This window comes from Centroberyx affinis, unplaced genomic scaffold (genome assembly GCF_046629955.1).
Source record: "Centroberyx affinis isolate AG114_WGS23_722 - 3 ecotype Tasmania unplaced genomic scaffold, CSIRO-AGI_Caff_v1 ptg003886l_1, whole genome shotgun sequence".
Lineage (NCBI taxonomy): Eukaryota > Metazoa > Chordata > Actinopteri > Beryciformes > Berycidae > Centroberyx > Centroberyx affinis.
The window spans coordinates 51,325-77,596 of record NW_027281726.1 but is presented as its reverse complement, the minus strand read 5'-3'; the positions used below and the strand labels follow the sequence as shown (position 1 = coordinate 77,596).

General features: G+C 42.2%; 2 protein-coding genes across 5 annotated transcripts; one reads left to right on the top strand and one right to left on the bottom strand.

Annotated features, from left to right (window-relative positions):
• Positions 1–479: 479 nt before the first annotated feature.
• fam102bb (family with sequence similarity 102 member Bb) lies at positions 480–18,715 on the top strand. 4 transcript variants are annotated; one of them, XM_071541464.1, is made up of 12 exons: positions 480–677; positions 5,494–5,614; positions 6,385–6,414; positions 6,944–7,060; positions 7,547–7,593; positions 8,907–8,995; positions 10,871–10,882; positions 11,212–11,310; positions 13,527–13,734; positions 14,728–14,867; positions 15,338–15,407; positions 16,190–18,715. In XM_071541464.1, the coding sequence occupies exons 1-12, from the start codon at positions 532–534 to the stop codon at positions 16,230–16,232; spliced, it is 1,122 nt and encodes a 373-aa protein (XP_071397565.1). In that variant the 5' UTR covers positions 480–531; the 3' UTR covers positions 16,233–18,715. The 4 variants fall into 4 exon arrangements, with proteins under 4 accessions (XP_071397565.1, XP_071397562.1, XP_071397563.1 ...); XM_071541461.1 differs by lacking the exon at positions 10,871–10,882 and adding an exon at positions 11,768–11,791 and having other exon boundaries at positions 8,907–9,001; positions 13,527–13,776; positions 14,731–14,867; XM_071541462.1 differs by lacking the exon at positions 10,871–10,882 and having other exon boundaries at positions 8,907–9,001; positions 13,527–13,776; positions 14,731–14,867.
• Positions 18,716–19,203: 488 nt separating this feature from the next.
• On the bottom strand, positions 19,204–25,670 carry henmt1 (HEN methyltransferase 1). Its single transcript, XM_071541468.1, has 9 exons — positions 25,587–25,670; positions 24,409–24,521; positions 24,132–24,266; positions 23,786–23,968; positions 22,409–22,595; positions 20,921–21,122; positions 20,691–20,817; positions 19,587–19,744; positions 19,204–19,313 (listed from the first exon to the last, which is right to left on the bottom strand). The coding sequence occupies exons 1-9, from the start codon at positions 25,668–25,670 to the stop codon at positions 19,204–19,206; spliced, it is 1,299 nt and encodes a 432-aa protein (XP_071397569.1).
• Between the last annotated feature and the right edge of the window lie 602 nt (positions 25,671–26,272).

Here is a 26,272-nt window from a genome sequence, read left to right as displayed (position 1 = left end):
AGTTTGTCACACTTGTCCAAATCATTTGACACAACTGCACCAAGACAGATCTTGAAGTGTTTGATGCAGTTTGTTGAAATTAAATATTTTGCAAGACAATGCTTGGTCCTATCAGCTAATAAAAATCTGTCCAAATGTTAGGCAAATATGGATGTAGGTCATTTGATCTCATATGAATTTATACATGGCATAAGTATGGTGTAAAATCACAATTAAAGGCTGATAATAGTTTGGTGCATAGCCTTCATCATCAGGGTAGACCTACATGAACTTCTGGAATCAGAAATCTGTAACATATGCTTGTTTTGAATATGCCACCCCAGAAAGCCCCATTCACCACGAACAGAAGCCTTTATTTTGAAAAGAAGGTACCGGAAGTAGCTCCGCTGTAGACCTTCAGGCAGGTTTGAGAGTGACTGTTGTCACCAGCTTCATCATCCTCAACACAACACTAGACTACACTAACACAATGGGGCTGTAATGTCAACGACGGTCGAGATTGGAGCATCCTCTCGGGAGTACTAAAACTGTATGGATTTCATGATGATGAAAAAGAAGAAATTTAAGTTCAAGGTGGATTTTGAGCTGGACGAGCTCTCGTCGGTCCCTTTTGTCAACGGTGTACTCTTCTGTAAAGTCAGACTCCTGGACGGGGGTTTCTCCGAGGAGTCCTCTCGGTGAGGATGTTTGGTTTTCATTCAATAAGAACACACTGGACCAATTTTCTCTGCTAGCAGGCTAACGTCGGCTAGCTAGCTCAGTAGCTTTAGCCTCCTAGCTACGTTTCTAGCTATCTACTTGTCTATATACTAACGTTAGTCAGTCGTAATGTGAATTGTGCTCATGTCCAAGCTTCACGCCGTACCAGCGAGACGGTAACCAGCTGATATTAATTATTAATTAATGAGACCTGTGTATAGGTAGCAAGGTAAGCGAGGTAATATTTGCAGTGCTAACAATAACTGGAGAAAAAAAACATTAGCCTATATGTAACAGCTTTATAGCAACGATGGACTGCAATTGAATATCCGTGGGAAAATGTACAGTTTAGTTTGCATGTATTCCTGTTCAAGGCGAAATGGCTGCATTCGCTAGCTAACTTCATAGTTAGGTTCCTTGGGGCCAGACTAATATTCAAAAAGGTTGTGGAATCGATCCTTTGTGCCTAGGCATCCAGCTGATATTAAACATAACTGGTTACTATCTCTATCTGATGCTTCGTCAATGGTGTTAGTCATCTCCAGGGTTGTCACTGGCGCCTGGTAGGTGGTAAAGTTACTAATGAAGTAGGTGGAAGGTGTCTGGAGACTCATTTGAGGATTCAACATTTTTTATTGACTAAAATCATTCATTTAAACCCATGCTGAAGTCCTAATGCAAGGACACGACAATAACCATTCACATGTTATCATGACATGTGAATGTAGTTGAAATGTTCAGTATATGGGCAGAGCATGACACTAACAGGGTCAGTGTTAAATGTATGCACTCATAGTACTGTTAGGTGCTTTGGATAAAAATGTCCACTGATGGCTCATGTAACTGTAAATGTTCTTTAGGGCAGTTCTCACCATGAGGCCCGGGGACCACCAGGGGTCCTTCGGGGGGTTCCAGGGGGTCTGCAGCAAATTGATGAATTGTTAAACTTCAGCATTATTTCAAATACAAGAAGTTAACACAATTAGAGAATGTAGAAGAATGACTGTTTTGATCATAGTTTCTCTGTTATCTCTCTACCTACAATACAGATTTGGGTTTGAGGGACAAAATCTCATCAAATGGTGGTCCGTGGCCCTAATGTGGACTAAATTAGGGGTCCTTGATATGAAAAAGGTTGAGAATCAGTGCTTTAGGGGAGTTAAAGGAAACTGCAAGGTGAGCTGCCAAAAAGGTTAAAATGCAAAGAGTAAAGCTGATTAATTTGGCTGTGGCTGGTATTTTATGTTGTTGGGAATTGCTTTACTAATCTTACAATCAACTTGGCTGGAAATATAGTAAAAGCGGCTGGTTAATTTGTGGAATGTACTAGCTTAATTTCCTGCCCCTCAATGCTTCTCCTAATGCGTATTAGTAGTGGAGGAGTGGTGAGGAATTACTTGGATTTAAACCGTATCCACTTTATTTGACTTTTATTTAACCAGATGAGTTATAAACACATTCTTGTGAAAAACAGATACAGGAATGTACTTAGTTATAAGGGATATAATAATATGCAAAGGAGGAAAAAATGATCTCAAGCTGCATTTCACTGATTATTTATTTTGCACAGAGCTTCAGGAGAAACAAACATCCATTCCAACAAGGACTTGTCTGTCTGAGTCATCGGGATGATTCTGCATCTTTCTGTGCCAGGAATACAGGAGTCAGGGCTTTGCACAACTAGGTTCAAATTACCCAGCATTTATAGTCTGTGGCCTTATGTCGGACATCCTTTGATGGGTCACACAATGGGAAATGCATTGTCTTTGAGCAAGACTGCGAATACTGTCCAGTATTTATGGCCTATGTTGTTGACATGAGTTGGACATAAATTGCTGTAGATCCAAGTTGCAACCCTCCAATGTCTACAGACTCAACCTTTTTCTGTCCGAGAAACCAAAAATTGAGTCAATATTAGCCCGGTCTCACCCTGGGATCCACAGCAGTGTAATGGCAATGCTGTTACTCTTGTCACGTTGGGACCTAGCAGAGACGGTCCTCTGTAACCCATTTTGGGTTCTGACTGGCCTCTGTCATTGGCATCCTCATAGATTACAAAGGGAAAAGCATTGTCTTGGAACAAGGCTGCAGATGGATGGTTTCTCCCTGATTATTTAACAAGCTCTTTTTGTTCTAGAAAGAGCAGTTCGTTTAACTCAGCTGAATAGAAAGCCCCTGTGTTTGCTGGATCTTCTGAATCAGGACACTTCTACGGTTATGGAAATAGGGTTATTTCATTGTATTTAGCCTACATTTTTCTAGCTGCCGAGGCAAATTTCCAGCTGTGGGCAGCCACCACAGCTAAATGACTGTAAAGGAATCCCTGGCAGGTTTTTTCATCCCGAGACCCAAATGATAAACTTAGCCTGGTTCTGAGTCTAATTAAAACATCCTAGTATAGGCTACTTGTCTGTAGGGATCCATCAGAAATGGGGACGCACAATACACACTGTCAGGTACTAGGTTGAATCGGTTTCAAATTTTTGAATGAGATGATCAAGGGAAGGGTTTGTTGACCAGTGAAATGCTTGACGAATACAGGCACCTTTGTGTTTTGGGTTAGGTTCCAGCCTATACATTTTAGGTAGCCTAGAGGAGGAAACAATGGTCACGAGTCTTGGCCTAATGCTCGTCATGAAAATGTCATTTTTCTACAGCAATTTGATTGGTTAGGCCCCCAAACCAGATAATTTCCTCTGACACATCCCATCTGAGTCATCCCGATTCTGAGTTTAGGGGAAGTGTGGGCTGTTCTTTTATGTTCCTTTCTTTTCCTTTGGAGATTGGGTCATTGTTTCTGCCCGTGACAAATTGTCTTTGTTACCAAGGGTTATATTATTTTTTTTTGTCGTTTTTTTTTTTTTCAAAACAAAGCAACATTTATTGGCTGAATTCAGCTTTTTATTGCTGCTAAGACAAGGGAAAACCATGAGTCAGATCCAGGTCAAATAGAGTCGGAAATTGTTTTGCGTATGTGACAAAGCAGAAAATGTCATACTTATTCCCAATGGCAGACCCAAACAGCGACCTTTATAGTTTCGGCAATGACATTCGTGTGCATGACAACCACCATGCACAGTAATCATTAGTCCCCAGTGTGCAGGTGGCATGTCACGTACAAAGTAGGCTAATAGTGTTTGGACAATGGTAGGTGAAGAAGGTCTAGGGAGGCCTCACTGCACAAGTCAAAAACGAGATCATTCCAATCAGCAGATATGAACATGTAAACAGCTGATCGCACGCTCTCTCACGCATGTAAACAGTTGGCCCCTGATTACTTTTTAGTCGGTTTAGACAGATAATCCTTTTCAAGCCTGCTCGTAAGCACAGCCAATGTGCGTTACTGAAAGAGTATTTGTCAGTGCATGTATTAATGCATCCTTTGGAAGTCCGACCGCAGCTGCCTCTGAACAGAGAGCAGCTGTACTTTTAACAAGGTATCTGACCCATCCAGAGAGTTGAGAGAGAGGCAAACGAGCCTTCTTCTTCTTACGTCTGTTTTCGCTTAAAACCAGGCTCGCTCACACCCACTAATAGGATTTTGCCGCGCTGAGAAGTACCGTGGGCTATATGTAATCAAGTCAGAATCCCCCCCCCCGGCACACGGTGTCCAGCTGGCTGGGAGTTCCCTCTCTGACTTTGGGAGTTCACTCTTTGAAAATATGAACTCCAGGATGATGTCAGGGTTTGTGAATTGGTCACGCATCTGCTGCTTTTTCATTTATAATGAAGCAGGCCATGCACTGCACAACATAGGCCCGTATATTCAGTTCCTATTTGTAACCTAGTCCTAACAAGAGCAATCCCCAAGGCCTATTAACCCGTCCAGTCTTATGTCATCAACATTACAGGGTTAGGTTATTACACAAGACATGACTTGGAGTTTGACAACATGTATTTCTGTCTGTCTCATTCTTTCTCGGTCTATCCATCTCTCTCTGTCTTTCTTTTTCTTATTATTTCGGATGCAAACGTCATTTTTTATGACTCGTTTCATCATCATCAGTTGTTCAGTTATTAGAGAGGAAAACTGACATGGCGAGGTCAGTCAGAATGAATGGAGTGTGGGTTGTCTTCGAGAGAGGATGCCAGTGAATGAGAAGCCATCTGGGGTGTCATAATGCTACCCACGCATTCACACGTTTTCCCTTTCACTCCATCTCTGCCTTTCTCTGCGAGTAGACAGTGTGTGCATGTGCGAGAGTAAAATATTGTGTTTCTCTGTCGCCGTCATGCCAACACGCACAAAGACGGGCCACACACGCCGTCCTAACCTATGGATTCATCGGACAAATGAATCATTGAGTTGAAACAGGAGTGTAATCGATGAGCTACTTAATTAAGTGCTCAGGAAGACCTGAGGCTAAGCACTCTGTTGTATTAGTCTCTCTTGATTCAGTAGCCTTAAGTAGAGAAGAGATGTGAGGAGCATTAATTCAGTAGCAACTTCAACCTAAGCATTTTCCATTGTTATGTAATTCACTGAAATGAAATTGTTCCCCTGTATGATTTAAAGCAGGGATGTGATCAAGAAAGCAAAAAGCAAGGCAGGAAAATGGTAGAGTGTCCATTTAGAAATCAATGGGAAAAATACTAATCCAATCCCAGTGTGTGAATCCAGTCTGTCGGCTTGTGGCTACAGTTAATATTATTTTGAGGCTTTTGACATGCAAGAGCAGTTGCACAGCTGGCTCTGAGCCGACTACACATTGCGAGTGCATGGTATTTGCCTATGCCTGACTGCTTGCTTAAGCCACAAGGACGCCCCTAACTCTTTGTGATTTCCCCATACAGGGAGCCAGTGCAGGCCAACTGTGTCCGCTGGAGGAAGAGGTTCTCCTTCCCCTGTAAGATGAGCGCCAGCGCGGGAACAGGCGTGCTGGACCCCTGCGTGTGTCGAGTGTCTGTCAGAAAGGTACAGTACGGCTCTGTTTAGCTACCCGTTATATTAAACAAAATCACTGGGAGGATAAAGCTACACCAGGCAAGGTTTACTGGTATTGTCAGTCTCATCAAGGGGCTGCAATAGAGAAGAGCGTCCCATCCCCACTTATTGAGACCCTGTAGATTCGCCAGGTTAGCTCAAATATAATTGTGGTGTCGGATATGAGGAGGAATTGAAACTTGAGAGCGAAATCCAAACTGTCTCCTAAACAGCAGTGAGCAGCGCTGCGTCCAGAGAAAACTGGACTCGCCAACGTTAGATCTTTTTCCCCTCTTGTCCCTTTGTTATCCTTTGGTATAAAGCATCACAGACCGGCCGGATTGGTAAACATGACTGTGCTGTGTGCAGTTTACATTACATGATTTCCGGGTATAATGAAGGTCATATTTTACTTACCTCCTGCCAATTGGAGCCGCCTTCACGCAAAGTTGCCTAGTGAAGCTTTAAAGCACAGACTGAAAGTTCAATTGATATCATTTAGCTTGCATTTGTAATATGAAATCATTTCATTTTTAATATTGTCAAACATAATCTTAAATTCAATTTAACTTCTATAAGGCCACACATAAAACCAGCTCGTATTCGAGTCTGATCTCCTCATTGAAGCAGTACGGAGTACTGTACAGTACATTTACATTTTTTTTTTCGAGCTTAATGTAAATCTCAAAAAAACACATGATGGGGATGCTGGGAACATTTTTGAATTCGACATTGAATTGGCTTATGCTACTCTTTTGCAGGAGCTGAAGGGTGGGAAGGCATATGCAAAGGTAATTTCTCAGACGTTTGTTACACACACACAGACACACACTTCCAGGTAGCCTAGATTTACAGTAATCAGTGGTGTTTATGTAGATGACCTTGTGAGCCCATAGCAAACACATGGCTTCCACCGCCTGCAGGTCGGCTCGTTATGTCATGTGGGCTCACTTTCCATGTTTAAAAGTAATTGTTTACTGAGCATGCTAAACCTGTTCTTGTGCACTTTAATAAAGAGATGGCTTTCTACATTTTTTTCAGAATATCAAAAGTGCAGATTTAGAATGACCAGATAGTTACTGATGAACATTGAATTGAGTTTCTCTCATAGTCAAAAGCTGTCTTCTAATGATTGCATTAGAGATGTGATGGAAAGAGATGTTAATATTTTCCTGTTAAGTTAAATTAAGGTTGTCTTGCGTCCGGAGCATTGCCCTTTCCATCAAGACGTCAAAATAATGATGTGAAAATAGACGAGCAGCAGATCCATCACTTGACACAGAGATAGAAGGTCACCCAGTGTCATTCTCTCTCCTATAGCTTGGTTTTACAGACCTGAATTTGGCAGAGTTTGCTGGCTCAGGGAATACAACCCGCAGATGTCTGCTGGAAGGCTACGATACCAAAAATACTCGTCAGGATAACTCCATTCTCAAGGTACCACTCCAATTTCTCTTCTTCGAGGGGACACCTCGGCATTTTGAGTTCAAGTCTGTATAACTATAACATTCCTCATTAAAACCAATGGGTATGACTAGGTGGAAGCTTGCCCATTAAATTGCAGCTAGAAACATCCATTGAGTAAGAAGAGCAGTGGCTGTCATTTGAAGTGAAAATGTAAAAAAAAAAAAATGTCTCTTCATATTGTCTTACCTCACCACTGGCAGTGTCTGTTGCTTTTAATGAGGAATTCTTCCAATGCTAATAAACAGTATGACAAACCCCTGGTGAAAAAAAATCATCGGTTAATCCGCATTCAGGTTTCTCTAATGAGTTTTGAAGTCTTTTTATTCCATTCCATTCCATTCCAACCTTTCTTGTCTTTGTCTTTGATATCTTGTAATCCATGCTAATTCAAAGCACCTGAAAAGCTTGGGTTTCAGTCAAAACTGAATCAATTAACAAATCTTTCCTCTGCAATAGGTTATCATCAGTACACAGCTCATGTCAGGGGACCCCTGTTTTAAAACGTAAGTTTTACCTTTATGCAATATTTTCCCACTTTTAAATTCTGCTAAATCTGCAACTGCATTTCATTTACTAATGATAGTGTATTCATTATTTATCTAATTGAGGAAAATTTACCTGTGTTTAGACAAAAGAAAAAACAATCATGAATTCACCCTGACACTCAAACATTCTCAGGTTCATGTGCTCTACAGTGAAACACTGCACAGAGTTGCTTGATATTTCCCCTAGAAACCAAAGCCAACCCATTGACCTTCACTGTACTGTAATCCAGAGGGATGCTGATGTTTCAATGTAGTTGTGAGGATCTTTCAGTATTTGCATCAGTTGCGGTTTTGTGTAAAGTAAAAGAAATATACTTAGGATAGTTTTGAGGCCAATAACAAAATGATGTAGTCTATTAGTAGGAAAATGGGTTGGTGCAGGCAGCAAGGTATCTAATGCTTTGTAGCTCCATGCTGGACTCTGAGATATATTAAGTACCAAAGTTAAGACGGCAAAGCTGCTTTCGTAATCTGCTACTGGTTCCATTTGTGTGGGAATTGTTCCAAGAATGCCAGCTGTGGGCTTGGGTGTGGTACTGACAGTTGTCGGCATTGGCAGTCAGCTTAGGTTAAACTAATGTTATGCTCTGTCTGACGTGGGAAAGTTGCATGGGAACAACAATAGTGATTCATGTCAATCATTTCTTTGATGTACATATTACTCAATAATTGAAATGTGGGAGATGGCATGAAAATTGGAACGTGATGACTTGTATGTACCATGTAAAGATATGGACTTAGACAACTTGGTTAAAACCCTGGTTAAAATAAGGGTTATAAAACGTATTTCACCTCCCTGCGAGTTTGGCCTGGATACTGTTAGACACTCATTTCAGTTAACAAGTGATAGGCCTTAGCTTGCCAAAGTAGTTCTTCCTCAGTCTGGTAGAGCACTGAAAAAAGGAATGTAGGGTACAAATGTGCTTTTCGGTGAAAATATGTGTCAGAACGGGGAGCAAAATGCTACTTTACCCAAGGGTAAAATATGACCTAAAAATTATACAGTAGCCTGTATGTTTGTGCCAAAAGCCATCTTCTGTTTTTTTCCAACCATATATATTTTCGCTTTTAGACTTAGTTCAGTGGTAATATTTTATGATATGACTTTATTCTTTCTTTTATTTATCCTCATTCTCCTCATTTATCCTCATGCTCCAGTTTTTCGCTTTCTCACTCCCCTCTGTATTTTTTCTTTTAAAATTATTTACATAATTGACACATTGAAATAAAAGAGAGGCAATGCAGCTTCAGTGTATTTGCTCTGTCACCAGGCCTCCCTCCACAGCCACTGTTTTCGGGATCCAGGGCGATGGAGAGAGCCTGCTGGAGGAGAGGAGAGGAGGGGACTCGCAGAAAGCCTGTCCAGGTGAGAGCGACCACTCCTCACTGCTCTGCTCCGCTCTGCTCTGCCTACTGAGCCCATTACATTTATATACATTTTTATGTATACTGTATAACAATTGGATGTTAGGCACCTTTCTTGAGCCCATTACATTTCTATACATTTTTATATATATAACAACTGGATGTTGGGCACCTTTCTTGGCTAGTCTAGTTGACAACCATCTACTTGATAGTTGTCATTGGCCATTAAAGTTTTGGCTGCCAGTGACAATTTTGCACTTGGTAATGAGCAAGTAAAAATTCTATCTGTGTCCATATAGCTACACATTTTACATGTCCATATGAAAATATGAAATTGGGATGGCAGGAACATTGAAAGGTTTACACAGCATCAAAAGAGTATTTGTCAGATTTGTGTTTCTTCATTTTGATCATGATGAAGTGGGATCACAAAATCCTACCAGTTTCATGTTAGCTGAAACATGTACAAAGACCTTCAGGGCTTGTATTCATAAGATTTTTCATAACAGATACTACTGATCTGGGCAAAGTTTGCCCCTTAAAGGTCCCATATTGTGGAAAATGGGATTTCCCTTGCCTCTGTGATGATAAAGGAGTTGGATGGTCTATCTAAACATGGTGAAAGTATCAAAACACATGGTCGCCAACTAAATCCACACAATCCATATTAGAAAAGCCTCTAAACGAGCCGTTTGGACTTCCGTAACTTTGTGGCGTCACAAAGGTTCGCTCATTATCATTTTTGTAAGAAATAATAGCCTAACAAAGTGTTTTTTTTCAAAGCGGTTGAGCTGTTGTCATTGTTTATTACCGGAGAGTTTTCCCTACCTGTAGCTGCCGGGCTGCGGTGTCTCATGTTTCACTCTTGAAACGGTTAGCCAATCAGAACAGAGGGTCGTTAATATTAATGAGCCTTAAAGACACAGCGACAGAAACAGCCTGTTCTTGGCGAAATGAAGGTGTAAAAATGGATTGAGTGTGTTTCTGGCACATGACACCACACAAACAGCTTTGAATGGTCCTCAAGACATAAAATGAAACACTGGAAAGTGGAGAATACGGGCCCTATAAGTCACAGTGAGGTAAAAATGGTCATGTTACCTGACCAGTGATCATTAATCAGTGTTGTCAATCGTAGACATTCTGTGAGTACGGCACAGGTGGATAGCTAGACGGGACTATTTATTGGCATAAATCATCAATCATCAGTTACTTGTCTTCACTTTTCAATGCAGAGGAGGGTTAATGATGCACAAGCTTCAGTGTAACTAGATTATCACCTGTCCTACCCATACAATACATTTTTATTGGCAGGCTAGCTAGTTAAGCTGCAAATATTGATCTTTTAAATTGTGTCTAATTGATTCTTCTTATGCGTGTGCATGGGTGTTTGTGTATGTATGTACAATGTACTCTTGCTTCATTTAACTGCTATGTAGGCTATGTCTCAGCCAATGTTGTGAAAAGACTTCTCTTCCAGCTGTCCCTTTCTGCTACATCTCTCTCCCCTCACTCCATCCCCCTCTCTCCTCTCTGTCTTTCTCTTCCTTGTTCTGTGTGTGTGTGTGTGTGTGTGTGTTTTCATGTGTGTACACATTGGAGTGTTGTATGCCTGTTCCTCCTGGAAGCTTCAGAGAGTAGTGCTGCTCTTTCATGTATAATTTAAACTAGCTCTCTCTTAGATTCGCTACAATCTGCTCCGACCCCTGTGGGTACGCTCTCAAATGGTTAAAAATAGGACTGTGCGAGCGTGCGTGTGTGTGTGTGTTCTTTAGATTATGTTGTCTTCTAGCATTTGAACTATGGACCCTTTGCAAGGAGATTATCCTGGCTGTGCGTGTTTGCTGTGTATGTGCACGTATAGTGTGAGCTGTATATTTTAGTTCATGTGGTTTGGTGAATAAGCAGTTTTTAGGACCATGTTGGAAGTCGGTTTATTTGGTGGACACAGTTATCACATCATCTCTACATGTCTTCTGCCTCGATTATTTGTCGGCCCTTGTTCCTTTCCGACTATATTAGGGCTGGAATATTACAGGACTCTCAGGGGTAAATTTGTTTCCATGAAAGGTAACCCATGTAGGATTTTTTCTTAATACTCAAAAGCACTGTCAGATGATAGCAAATAACTTTTTTGCAATAGACTCTCAGATTGCTTCCAGGCCTTTGTCAACCCCTGCCTCTCCTTTCTTCTGTTCTCCGACCTGGCAGAGAGTCGAGAAGGGAAGTGCGCCGTGGTTCCTGATGAGCTGGGGGGCTGCGGCCACTCTCGAACCTCCAGCTACGCCAGCCAGCAGTCCAAACTCTCAGGTAGACTCTCTCCCTCTAAATACATTTGAAGGTTTCATTCTGATTTTCTGGTGTTAAACTTTTTCCAATAATGGATCTCTGTAGAAGTAGACACGTCTGCTCTCAAAGGTTTGCAAAAATGCAACTCCAACACAAAGAAACAAGTTTAATGGCCAAAAAAAAAATCGAACCCTCTAAAACAGCCGTGACATACTTAACTATCAACATAGCGCGCTATATGTTGAGCATGTAAACCATGCTTACATGCCACAGCTTTTAGAGAATGCATTAGAGATGCATTCACTGTTTTTTCTGCTCCGTCAACTCCCAGTCTGCACCATGTTATGTTCACCAAACTGTTGAGCTAACAGGCAGCATTATGGTCATTTTTCACAATTACTTCCACCTGTTTGCATCATACAGGGAGCAGCTAAATTTCCACTTTTCCGTATTAATGTTTTCCTTTTTGTCTGTCCAGTATGTTTTAGGGCACATGCAAACGGTAAGCTCTCTTAACAATGCCTTGAATCAGTTGAGGCCAAGTTGCTACAGGGAGAAATCAGAGAAAATTGGGGTATTGTGAGAAACCCTGGGAAAAATCTTTTTTTTTTTTTTTTACCCCCGTTTATCCTTTAGTTTATGTGGGGTGGCAAAATTGGGGCTAAATCATGTCAAAAACTTACAGTGTGCACCCGTTTTCTGTTTTCCTGTCCTTTTATGATTTCATATTTGAGGGGATTGACCTTACCTTGAACATCTCTGTGCATGCCATGTGTAAGCACTTCAGCCACTGCCCTCATAAGCCCCGCAGGAAGGCTTTTTCCTCTACATCCTCTACATACCAGGCACATATCCTGGCTCTTTGGGTGGTTACCTTAATCATATTGTCTGTGAAAAAAATAAATCTCTCACTTTTCCACTTCGGACTGATTTACACGAGTGAAAAAATGTGACTTTTTGCATGTATTCAAAAAGAGTTCTCATCAAAGCAAGGTTTTTTGGTTTGTTATTGAGAATCTGGCTTTGAAACGGACTTTGTCTGCCACGTCCAAGCAGGCTTGGTGAGTGAGTGTCAGAGTCAAAACGAGATGCTACCACTTTAAACTAAAAAAAAAATAGTCCTCGGCTCTCCTCAAAACCTGCATGAAAAGCTACATTTTCCACCTCAGAAAATGGGCCTGGAAGCTTGAACCGAGGAAAGCTTTCAACTGAGAGGAGGGGAGGGATGGAGCTATTTTTCAATGACACTCCACCAGAACCATTTAGACCTTAGGCTCCAGCTTCCATTACAGGCGGATCAGATAACGGTAATAAAAGATCTGAGAGGAAGTGGACAGATGCACTAAGAACAGCCCCTAATGGCAAACTCATTCTGAAAATGTATTTTCTGACATTGCCAAGGAGGGATCATGTATGAGAGTGATCATCAGTGCTAGGCCGCTGACGTAAGGCGACGATGTATCGATAAAAATCGGAGACATCGCACCTGTAGAACGGCCACATTGCCTCATCTAGGGTTGTATTTGAAGCGAACTGTTGTTAGTGTGTGGGAGGTTTTTCTGTCTCCCGTGGCTGTAGTATGACGACGCCCTGAGAGGAGATGTCTCTTGCTTTTAACAGCTAGCTGCAGTCAGATATGAATAGCACGTGAGTGTGTGGGCGCTGCTGTAGCTCTACTCAGCTGCTAAATCATTGAACACACTGCAAGTCTAAAATCTACTCAACAGCACAGCAAATTAGGTTTCAACAGCAAAAAGCTAACAAAATGATTTTCATCATTTCGTACGAATCAGTGAATCTTGATTGAATGAACTCTGTTGATTCCGATGTTAGGCAATATAACTGCATCTTCATTAACATTTGTCTCCCATTAGCTAATCATGGAGACGTTTGTGTGTATATGACATCATAGTGAGCCTATCTTTTGCATTAGTGGTTGAATGCAGACTATTAGTGCTATAACCGCATAGATTGTAACATTATTGATATATCTCCAAATCCAATCTCACACTAATGCAGCGCCGCACAGGGCAAAGCTTTCCATCACTGATAGATGTGTCCCATTAACCTAGTGTGCTCACAGGAGCACAGATAGCAACGTATTAAGAGCTGCTGGTCAAAGAGCAAACGGTTCTGTCTTTGAGAGAGGTAAAGTAGACTCACAGCTTGAATTCATTTGCACATGGTAAGAAGCGCCGCTGTATGGTTCTAAAGGCATCCTCGCCCATCCCTCCCAGGCTACAGCACCGGTCACTCCCGCTCCTCCAGCCTGTCGGAGTTCAGCCACCGTAGGAACCATTCGGTGGGCAGCGCCTCCACGGGCATCGGCAGCATCCCGGAGCCCAGCGAGGACCGGGACCGGGACCGGGAGGCCAGGCCCTGCCCTGCGCTGCCCGAACACCCCCTCCCCACGCCCGGCACCTCCGCCACTAGCAACCCGGCAGGCACACCGGTCCGGAGCGCCTCGTCCTGCGAGCGGCTCAACAGGTGAGCGAGTCCGTAAGGAAGGATGGAAACATCATGACTGAAAAGTACCTACGAATGCTTTTACATGCTTGCTGCTTTACCACTGTAGTTTTTCAAGTGGAATTTGCTTGAAGCCTAATAGCAGCCTAATAAAGAAAAAGTAGCACCAAAGATTATGAATAAAGTCACAGTATCCTAAAAGTCAGCAAGTCAAGCAACCAGTCGACCTCTTTTTATTGTGCATACTTTGCAAAGGATGTAATTCAAGGTGCGACTTTAGCAAAGTTAAATTAGGAAGTAAAAACAAATTTTAGAGCGTTCAGGGGAAATCACACACCTGAGTCCTGTGTCACATTTCAGGAAGCAGCTGTCATGGTAAAAAGCTGTGGGGCAGAGCAGAGGAAGAGAGTCTCTGGCTTCGTTATGCAGTATCTGCGGAAGCTCTTAAAGAAAAAAACATTCACATTCCTTCTGTTTTCGGGATCTAATAATAAACGGGACCTGTGTCCATCTGTGGATCAGGTGGAGCATGTTCCTCAAACTCATGGCTGGGGATAAAACCCGGGCAAAAATACACTTGAATATGGTTTGAAGTATTTGAATTGCTTGAGATGCAATAGGTTTTCAACGTATCCGAAAATGTTTCTTTCTTAAACACCTCAAAAACCCCACAAAATCATGTAGTTGCCATGGTAAAGTTCATGACATCTGATGACTTTTGTGGGTTTTCAAAGTAGTCTAAATTCCATGGAACACTATGACACTGATGAGTCAGCGCAAAATGGACACCAAATGTATCTGCAAGGACATTTTCAGCCGCCTCGATCGAGTCCCTCGAATCATTCACTGACTATGCCCCTTTTTAGTAGAAATGCAAATTCAGCACGAGCATCAGACAATATTTTCAGATTACACTGGAAGCCAGTAGCAGTGGTGAAATGGACACAAAATGACTCCCCTCCCTCCCTCCCTCAGACACCCAGTGAAGCAGGACTCCATGGAGTCCCAGCTGAAGAGAATGGACGACACGCGGGTGGATGCTGACGACGTCGTGGAAAAGATCCTCCAGAGTCAAGACTTCACACCCAGCCTACTGGACTCCAGCGCTGAGGGTGAGACACACATACACACACACTGCCACATTAGTCAGTAGTTTGGATTCTTTGTGTAGTCTAGATGAAGCCCTGACCAAGGCCTTTTTCTGTGAGCAGATGTTCCCAAACAGATTTTTCCCATCTTGTATTGTCTCTTGGGAAAATGATAAAGTCATAAAATGCAACCAAATCATCATACTCTGGAGTGCTGTATGTGATAAGTGCCTGGTGGCTTTGCATAACACAATAATTAAATTGAAAATGTCATCGTACCCCTCGAGTCAATCTGTGTGCTTGAAGGAGCAGGGCACCGGTTATTCTCTCCAAGGTCTCACCCAGCTAACAGCTGAGAAAAGAAAGCTGCTGTCAATACATGATTATTTTTAGATTGCCTAGCAACTAGCTGCTCCTGATGACAGGAATTATACAGGATGCTGGCGTCCTCTCTACTAAATGGATGTTACTAAAAGCGTGTCTGTCCGTTTCAGAGGAAGGCCTGCGTTTGTTTGTTGGCCCCGGGGGAAGCACGGCCCTCGGAAGCCATCACCTTCCCACCAGGTGAGTCTTGCAACCAGTGCATGATCTTCTCAAAATGTGTTCTTTTCAACTGTAAGATAAAGGTTATCATCAGCGCTGCAGTCTGTCCTAAAATAGGCCACTTTGTGTCTGCATTATTTCACTATTCTCTCTACCAGCTGCATTTAATACCTCTGCCAGAAGGGGTTTTCTTCATATCTCACTGCTTAAATCAACCCCGAGAACTGAAATCTGGAACTCAAATGAAAACCTGCAGCAGATCATTGCGGCTGCTGTTTATGTCAGATGCTCCTTTTTACGATCAGTAAAATGTGTTGACTCATTTTTACAGCAGTATGACATGTAGCATCCTTAGTTAAAAAAAATGTCATTCTTCTCAATCTAATTTGTTTAACTTGCACTAGGCAAATTCACACTTTGGCAGCCCCAAGTGGCAGCAGGAGATAAGTGTCAAAGTAAAAAAGTTAAAGTACCATCCTACTATATCCTACTATAAAATGAGGAAAACTCTGTCTGTGTGTCTGTCTGCATCCATTTTGCTCCTCAATGGGTTGGCCAATCAATCTGAAACGGCACATGGGCATTGAGCATTGGCATAGGCAGGGACTGACAAAGCTGATTTTTCCATTTTCCAAAACTTATGCTGTTTATGTGCATTTTTGGTAAGTCCGAGGTATGGACTAGTCTTTTAAACAATAGAGAGAGAGGGGGTGACACGCATCTTAAGTTGTCAGACTCCATAATACCTGAGCCATTAGGACACACCAAAGAGAGCTTAATTGTGTCTTCTCTTGTCGTCCCAGGGTTGGTGCAGGAGCGTACGAGCAGGTGGTGATAAAGCGCTAGACCCGCAGCCTCCCGGAGACGGACCCAGGAACACCAGGAACGAGGCTGTGTCCGTTTCAGTCTCTGTCCCAGCAGCAGCACACACATCCGATCAGTGCCACCTCAGCGAAGGGTAGACGTTACGACAGTGCCCCCTTGTGTTCATTTCTGGTACATGCACTGTAGCTCCCTGAATAGATTTTAAGAGCGAGAGGTGGACAGTCATCATCTCAGTCAGGACTTAGGTGTATAAACGCAGTCAGTGGCATGTTTTACCCACTGCAAATGAAACGCATTGATTGTTTAAAAAGTTCACCGTGCATGAGTGGAACCCCTTCGTTTCTGGCTCCCTGTCCACTCCTCGTTTTCCTCCTGGGTGTAGATTAGATTTCGAGGTCAGGTTTATCACCCAGCCTCCAACTCCCCAACCAATTTGAAACCGTTTCGAAACCGGAAGAAAACGATTAACCTTTCCTCTCTCACAGAGGACAGGTGGGTCAGGTTCCGTGTGCGTGCGCGCCATCAGAATGAACTGAAATCTGCGCTGAAGAGGAGTATGCCATGCTTTTTCGATACATTCCGTAGTGATCCGTTTTTGTCTTCCGGCGACGACGTCTTTGTGTTGACTGCCTTTTACGATATGTTCTATTTTACGTTCACCAGTAAGCTGCTAAAAAGCCGTAGTCGTTAGCCCTCCGACGCCCGCCGGTGCTTTGAGGGCGATGAAGATATTTTGCTACAAAGATAAAGGCATCAGACTTGAGCTATTTGTGACGTGTGCGTATGCGTGATTGTGTGTGTGCGCGTGCGATTGTGTTTGCTATGTGGTAAGACCACTTTTTTTTTTTTAATTATGGGATGAATGATATGAAATGACCTCTTATAAGGGATGGCATTCTGTTTAACTGTATAGAGAAAATGGGAGAGTATGACAATTTGCCTACCTGTAATTGTAGAAGTCCCACTTCTTATTGGTTTGGTATACCGCTTCACCATCTGAGGATTTTTTTTTTTTTTTTTTTAGAAAATCCTGCAATACTAATGCCGAATAGGGTAGAGGCGACTTCTATGACGACTACCACTGTAGAAGGGTATACACTATATGTCCATGGTTCGAAGTGGGTATGCACTGTATACCCACGCATTGCAACTCAGCTGGATGAGTGTTCTGAAGCTGGGCTGTTGAGACCTACAGCAGCGAACAAATGGATGATCCTGTGACTTGCAAGAATCTGTTTCTTGTCCAACTGATGCATACTGTAGTTTTGTTTCATGTCAGCATTGTACAATGAAGGACAAATTAAGTAATCCACTGCCATGAAGAAAAGAAAAAAAAACAAGTAATACTGTGAGATGCGTGTGTATATCTCCTAGCAGCATATCAACTTTTAGAATTGAGAACAGTGTCTTTTGGTAAAGTGTCAAATACAGGAATAATCCGAGCTACAGACAGAAATCTCATCTGTGATTCAAAGGCTAATGATTCCACCTAGTTTGCCTGTAAAGTGCAACAACACAACAGTCGAAAACTGCTGTGAATTTTGCACTCTTAATAGCGTCACGCTTGTTGAATTATCTGCATTTCTAGGCTAATAGGAAATTAAGTGTCAAATTTATCAGACTGACAGCAAATTAGCACGAGTACACAACCCACTATTATTATCTGGAACCTCGTCAGGCCTATGCATACACAGTAATGAGAACGAATATTCAAAAACATTAACTAGTGACAACAGACTGTACATTACGTGTAATCTTGTGTCTCCTGTCATAAGCCATAGTAGAGGTAGCTATACTCGCCTCTTTTAAGATAAACTATACATGTTATAAGCCAATATCTGCACAAGTGTCATCAATGTACGGTATTTTAACTGTAAAATCAGTGTTCTCAGTTTGTGTTTGTTTTTGTGTTTGTATGTTCTGCATGATTTAGATGTCCTTTGTTAGTTGAATAGCTTTGACTCTATATTGCCATCACGTTTGTAGGATATCACTTTGTGTTAAAAGAATTCTCCATTGTTCATTTATTGATATTGTGCCATCTTTTATTCAGAATATTTCCATATTGAAGGAACTCGCCTACCTAGCGTGTAGGAGTTGGAGTTTTATTCTCACTACTTCATTAAGACAGTCAGTGTGTAGTATAAGAATCTTTGCTACCAAATATCAACTCTTGGAGTTCTCTATTGAAAAATAGAAAAATAGTTAATTGTATTTTTTTGTTGATAAAAAAAAATCACTTGTTTTACCTGTGTGAGGCAGGTATGTTCATCTTGGTACCTAACATGTTGTTACAAACATGGTTGCTTCTTCTCTTCTGTGAAGCTGTGCTTATATGGAGCTGTAAAATGTATTCTCCTGTAAAGTGATGTTCTTCTTCGCTGTCTTGACAGTGTCCAGTGTTTCCTGTTGCAGACCTGTCCTTTTGACCAACATTTTGCTTCCTTAACAAGTGTACTGTATGCTTTAAATGTGTACCTTGCACTGTTGAATAAAATATACAGTTCAAAATATTCTGCAGGTATTTTGTTTCCCTCTGTCAACCAGAGTAATCATAATGTAAACATTTACCCATGTTATGGATTTTATTGGGTCTACAACTGAACACCAGTGGAGCATCACTGCTTTCATCAGTCAACATGCTCTTACATTTTAGAGGCCAAAGGTTATTTTCTTTTCACTGACCTGTTTTATAAAGACATTTCTTACTCTGTCATTTCCTACAATGCTGATCTAACTGATCTAAATGCTGATCTAAATAAAACAAACTTAGGATGTGGGATTTTCCCAGCTGTGACCCAAGTGCAACGAGTGGGGACGGAGGAAGAAGGAATATCCCCTTTTAGCACAAAATTACATATGCATTCCCTTGCAAATTTGAAGGAAAATGTGAGAGGGAAGAATAACTTGCCTGCTCATTAGTCCCCCTGTTAAATTTGAACAAATCACCCAATGGCCATGACAGCATAGTCCTTCATCTTTCTCCCTGGGATCAAAGATCGGCCTCCCAGTCCTCCTGCTGCACAGCACTGAGGGAGCACTGGCTAGCCTCTGTACATCCAGTATCTTCCAAATCATCGTATTCTTCCTCCTCCTCCTGGTCTAGGAGCATAAAGTAAAGAGCAGATACCATCAAATGTACTGGAATTCACTGGACCAGCAGAACAGTGGGAAATAAACATTGGGAGTTAGCGCTTATGAGAAAAAAAAAAACCACTACGTGTCAGTGAACCATTTTGTTAACTCATTCTTACATCTTAGGTCATATATTCTTCCCTTTACAAATGCTGATATTTTACACTTTGGGTAGAAGTCAATGAAACGGAGTTGAAACGTGATGTTAAACGGCAACAATACCTTCTTCCATTGAATTACCTTGTTCCTGGTCATCTACCAGCACAGCGGAGCCGTCCTGGGTCAGCCTAACTAAGGGGTCGTCCAGTAGGAATCGACTGAGGTGACTGACGCTTCCGCTCAGGGCTTGGACCCTGGGACAGCAGGACCACAGCTTGGCCAGGGGAACACACACACACCTGCCAGCACAGACAAGGGTGGTTCAAATTCCAGGGTTCCTACACATTTTCAATTAAAAAATTCCATACTTTTTCCAGACCTTGATTTGTTTTGAAGATTTTGTCTGGTGTTCAATATGATTTACGCAGATAGACATCTTGCCCCTGCTAACTAGGTCATATCACTGTATAGATGAAGATTGTTCTTACAGCGACAAATATCAGAATATGTGAGATGATTGGCAGGGTTCCTACACGGTTTCCATTTGAAAATTCCATATTTTTCCCAGACCCTATGTTCTTGACCGGATTTGATTTTGGTGGGTATTTGATATAATGCATGCTGACAGCGGCTGGGTAATAAGAGCGTCCCTCTATCTGAACATTATTCTTCACATCAACAAAAACTGTGGACTCAAAGTGGCTCTACAACAATATAAAAGCTAGAATTATGATGTGTATCGGACCTGAACCGCAACATTTTCCATACTTTTCCAGACATTTTTTTTCAAATTCCCAAACTATTCAAGACCTGGAATTGATCAAATTAGTTTTTAATACTTTTCCAGACTTTCCAGACCTGCGTAGGAACCCTGAAATCCAGCAAAAAGGGAAGGTGATGGGTCGACTATAGAAATGTGCACTGCCTAGAGGAGAAGGCTGTACCATGCTTCAATACCACCGTTAAACCCCTTTAATACTTCAAAATTAGTGATTGGTTTTGAGGGGCGTTGCATCATCTGTTTTGCTGTCTGTCATGTGACACTGCATGTGACTTCTGGTGTACAAGAGCCTTTCAAAGCACCGCTATCAGGTCAATTAGTGTCATTTTTTTTAAACGTTGGAACAGTGTGAAGATGCATCATCCCTCCAGTTATTAGTGAGTCAACAGTATTCCTTGCATTTCCTGCATTCTGACTGGCCGTGGCTATACTGTCCCCTCCTCGTCTTCCTCCTTGAAACACACCGGCCCTGTCTGTAGGACTCCTGCTGTCCCCCGCAGTCTGTCCCAAACGCCTCTTCACGCTCTCCCTCCTCACACTCTGACGTGCCTCTCCCCCGCTGCTCCATCGGACCCTTCAGCGCTTCTCCACCTGTTGTAGGAGTTAGGTTTGATTTGTAAAAAAAAAACAAAAAAACAACAGACACAAGGTTTGCTCAGGATACTGACAGCATAGATCTGTTGTGGTTGCTTACCCGTCTGCTTCTCCTCCAAGAACGAGAGACGTTCTTCTCCTCCTCCCTGGGTCTGACATAGTGCAGAGGCCTCCTCCCCCTCACCGGTCTTCTCCTCCAGCCATCCCCTCTTCAGCTGTTCTGCCCAGTACAGCACCTCGCTTACCAGGACCCTTTGTAAGATGTTGTTGTCGCGCAGACTGGGGTAGGCTATGCTGTATAGCTAATGTGGAAACCGATTGAAAATATATCAGAAACCTGTTACTGATCTTTGAGACATGTTTACCAATTAAAACGGACAATAAGTAAGATTCTTACTGCCCCGTAGCACAAAATGACCATCATCTGTGGGGGTTTGATAGGGTTGTTGAATGACTCAATGATTACTTGGCCAGGTGCTGAGATTTCTGGCTTTCAAAACTCCATTTTGGCCAGTACTTCTGGAACAAAAACTCCCCACCCACTGGCATTTCACCACAGTCCCAATCTAAATCCCCATTCCCAGAGACTTGTATAGGAGGAGGTAAAGTCTACCAGTGTTGCAATTCCTACCAGTCGCCAGCAGAGGCTGATAAAGATCATACTGAATTCCTCATACTGATTACTGAATGCCCCTTTAAAAGCACTCCACTGTGCTTTCATGTTCTAGAACTGTTCAATTTGTATTATCCTTATAACCAGAATTGAGAAAAGAGGTTTTTTTCCCTCAAATCTTTGATGTCAGCTCCACTGACAATAGAGCTGCAACGATTAATCGATTAGTTGTTAACTATTAAATTAATCGCCAACTATTTTGATAATCGATTAAATCGGTTTGAGTAATTTTTTAAGAAAAATAAGTCAAAATTCTCTGATTCCAGCTTCTTAAATGTCTTCTTAAAAATACTCCTCTATGACAGTAAACTGAATATCTTTGGGTTGTGGACAAAATAAGACATTTGAGACGTCATCTTGGGCTTTGGGAAACACTGATCCACATTTTTCACCATTTTCTGACATTTTATAGACCAAACAACTAATCGATTAATCGAGAAAATAATCGAGAAATTAATCGACAATGAAAATAATCGTTAGTTGACGCCCTAATTGACAACAACCAAGAAAAATGCAATAAGGCCCAGGTGGATTCTCCAGGAATATGGTTCTGGTTTGGCTGGTTTGGCAGTTTCATATTCTAGAGCTTGATCTAGAATATGAAACTGATCTCGATCTAGATCTTGAGAGTCTACTTCAGGACTTAATAGTGTATACCGGGGTTTCTCAGCCTGTGGTTAGAGCCTTCCAAGGTGTCACAACTTAATTCTGGAGATTCACAATGTGATTTAGAAAATGTTAGTCTTTTTAAGTTTACACAATTTGCCCAACAGCGTCATTTGCAGCCTCTACACTTCCTCTAATGACCGGCTGAGATAGCATGAGCCTTCAGTGTCACAGTTCACCATTTTCGCACGTCAACGTCGGCCGTTCCAAGCCCGAAAAACGTTGAGAGCCACCGGTCAATCCGCTCACCAGTGTATATGAAAAGATCTCATGCGCATTGTCGCCGGGCAGCAGGCGGGCGGCGTCTCTTCCGCCGAGCCTGTGAAACACACCGATCTGGGAGCAGAAGCCGACTCTCTCCCGCTGGCCCGGGGGTGCCGGTCCAACACCGGTGAACTGCACCTCATAACCGTGCTCCAAACACACCTGCAGAGCCCTGGGGACAGACAGGACACAGGCAAAAATTCTGTTCAAATCTTTACTGCTTGAAAAGGCCCTGAAACATTACTGCAGATAAAATGACAAGAGACTCGGGTAGTTTATTGTGATTCTTATTAACGTTAACATTATGTCGAAAACTAAGATGTACAGTCAATCGCTTCTTAAGACCGATTTCTACAGACATGATTTATGTAATGACATTTCTCTTTCCACAATTGTTCCACTATATTGTTATATTAGCTGGTATGACTTTGTCCCCCTCACCCACCTCTTACTCTAAACCAGTGGTTCTCAACGCGGGGTCCGGGGACCACCAGGGGTCCTTGAGGGGGTTCCAGGGGGTCCCCAGCAAATCGATGACTTATTAAACTTCAGCATTATTTCATTTACACAATTAGAGAAGTGAACACAATTAGAGAATGTAGAAGAATGACTTTTTTGATCATAGTTTCACTGTTATCTCTCTACCTACAATACAGATAGTCATGGAATTCTGGACAAAATCATATCTAACAATAAAAATATTCTCAGATTTGGGTCTGAGAGACAAAATCTCATCAAATGGGGGTCCGTGGCTCTAATGTGGACTAAATTAGGGTCCTTGATATGAAAAAGGTTGAGAATCACTGCCCTAAACACTAGGGTCTGTATCCCAGCCCCCTTTGTAAACTTTGTTTTAGAAACGTGCTACACAAATAAAGCTCTTATTGTGAAAGGAAATGAGAGCTTGGGAGCAGTGAGTACTTTAAATAAGGATAAGACGGCATACCCCTGGTTAACACAAATCACAGACTCCTATTACTATAGATTTCAAGGTAAAAATAGGGGTTTCATTTGAACAGAAAATTCCACCCTCGGATCCCCTCACACTGTTAGACATCATCAACCTGTGATGTTCAATGTATACCAGGAATTATTTAGCGATTTACTTTTTTTGTGTACCCACTTTCCCTCAACCTGCCTCATCTACTTCTACTGATTTCCTACATTTCCCAGAATGACTTTCCACAACCCCCAGAGAAAGGACGTGATCTTGTTGCATTCAATCAAAGGTGGTCGTCGTCTTCATTTGGTCAGTTATCCACAGGACTAAGAACTCTTTCTCCCATCTATCTTACAATCCTCCACTATGTGCTGTCTCCTAAAACCCCAAATGCCTTAAACCGATCCTTAAAAATTACGTACCAGGATTGGAACTCAGCTCTGGTCCACTCAAACTTGTGGTCCCTGTGCCTGAAGCCCGTCAGTCCGGGAAGAAGGGGGTTGAACTCAGAGTTTGGGGTGCTGACGATAACCGACACCGGGGCCATGTAACCAAACAGCACCTGAGAGAACCGCTCCACATCAGCGAGATGGAGGTGCTCTATGCTGGGAGAGTGCCAGGGAGGGAAAAAGGGATGAGAAACAAAGACACAGACGCAGACGGAAAGAGACAGAAAGAGATACATAGAGAGATGTAGTGAAAGATTTAGACTGACGCTGATGAACCCCAAAACATCCATACTGGAAGAGAGTGGAAGCGGCCACTTACAGCTCTATACTGGTCACCAGATCGAATCCTCTAAGGCGGGCGTCTTCCTGTGTGACCGAGCCCTGGTACAGCTCAATGCTCAGTTGATCATAACTTGGCATCAGATAGTCAGTTGAGATAGGGGCTAATTCATACCTGGAAAAAAGAAACCCCTTTCTGTAGGTTACGCTTGTGTTTTTTAAGAAGTGTCACATGTGATACACTACTCTAGAAAAACCTAAGATCTCAAGTCAATGAACTAAAGTCACACCTATAATATCTTTATTTTCAAACGTACATGTTTTTCGTTATCGCGGCGCTGTTGATGTCCACGCCAACCAGCAGTTCAATTTCACGGTGGAACTTAAGCCTCCTGAGGAGGGTGCACTCGTTGCACCCCAAGTCCACCACCTAATGTGAAGGAGGACAAGTCGATGTGACTGATGTGAGGAAAACGAAAGTGAAAACAGTAGAATGATGGCCTAAAAAACAGTTTTGGCTGTGTGTCCTGTTATCTAGCTCAGGGGTTCCCTAACCCTGTCATGTCAAAGCAGATTCCTAGTATTCTGTTGCATCATCACAGGCCATCTTGGTAGGAAAATAATAGGTGATTGTAATAAATTAATAGGTGATTATAATCAAACACAGCCACAGCCAATGAACTGTCTATATTGTAAGGCACCATATATTGGTATGCATGTGACATCACGGGAATATTATGAATAGATACAGTAGAGACCATAGACCCTCTTTGATGCAGGTTTTGTCACACTTGTGAAGACTTTTGTTCTTTCTATATTGTAGCTGAGAAGTTAACAGTAAACTGTCATAAATTCTTATACATTTTCTCATTGTGCTAACTTCAATGAATGCAATAAAACAGAAATGAATCATCATTTTACTGGCTATGTCCTTCCCCGATACGTGATGCTCTCTCTTGATTTGAGGGAACGGCAGGCCAACTTCCTTTCAGAAATCTGGCAGTTTATTATCGCCTTGCTCATCGGCAAATGTGCACACCTCATAAAACGTGACCCACAATAAGTCAAATAGCACTTCAATCAAGTCTCGGTTGCTCCACGGACCGTGTGCGAATAACAGCCAAACCACTTCTAAAAGCTTGTCATACAATTGCTGCCTGGTGTATTAGATATATGCCGAATTGGAGAATAGGTCATAATGATTAGTAATAGGTCGTCAGTCATTTTCTACGATGTGTGTATCTTTACCAATAAGCAACGCAACATGAAATTGGCAGAATGTAAAATTGAGTTTGGCTTGACATTGCCCCTCTCGGATAACTCGGTTATAGAACCCTCAAGAAACGTATCGCGCTGCACTAACTAGCGTTAGCTAATCGGTATGCTAGCTAGACAGCCATATGGCTTCATCGCAATTCAAAACACAGTCAACCGAATATTTTGTATATACAAACGTTGGCGACTAACCAAACAGCTATTTTTCCAATCGTGCTACCTTTTTGGGCTTGTTCCTCTTGATAAAGTCGATGACAAATTGATGTCTCTGTCTGTGTAGCGGCGGACTGAACAGTGGAACCATGTTAGCCTCATTCAGTTTCCTTAGCAAGTGCAGGCCAAGGTGTTTGGAGCTTTCTTCACCCGAAGCACTTGCGTTTTTATCTGCTGGAAGTTGCAGGTTGGTTGCTAAACAGTATTTGTCTAAACCTCTGAAACAGAACGCACACCCAGCCAGGTCGAGGTGCAGACAAAGTATTCGCCCACTCTTCTTTTTTCTTTTAGTTTCGTGCTTTATTCATCCCACCAAAATGTTTTCGGCTATGGTGGAATAAATAAAGCAACAAAGGAGAAGACCGTGCGACTTGAATTTCTTTATAAGACTTACCATTATAAATTGGTCAATCAGGGAAACCTTCAAAATCAAAATGAAAACATACCCAAAGCTGGTCCCCATGAAGACCAGCTTAAGCTGGTCTCAGCATGACCATGTTAAAATGGTCACCAGCTGGACCGGTTTATGATGGTTAAGGTATTTCTTTTCAGCAGGGTAGTGTTAGCCTAAAAAGGTGGAGAAACGTTATTGTATTTATATGTATGCATTTGTGTATGTAGGCCTATATATTTTCACATTCTTATTAACTATGGTTCCAAAGCATCAGACATGTTTCACTGTCAGCATGTACT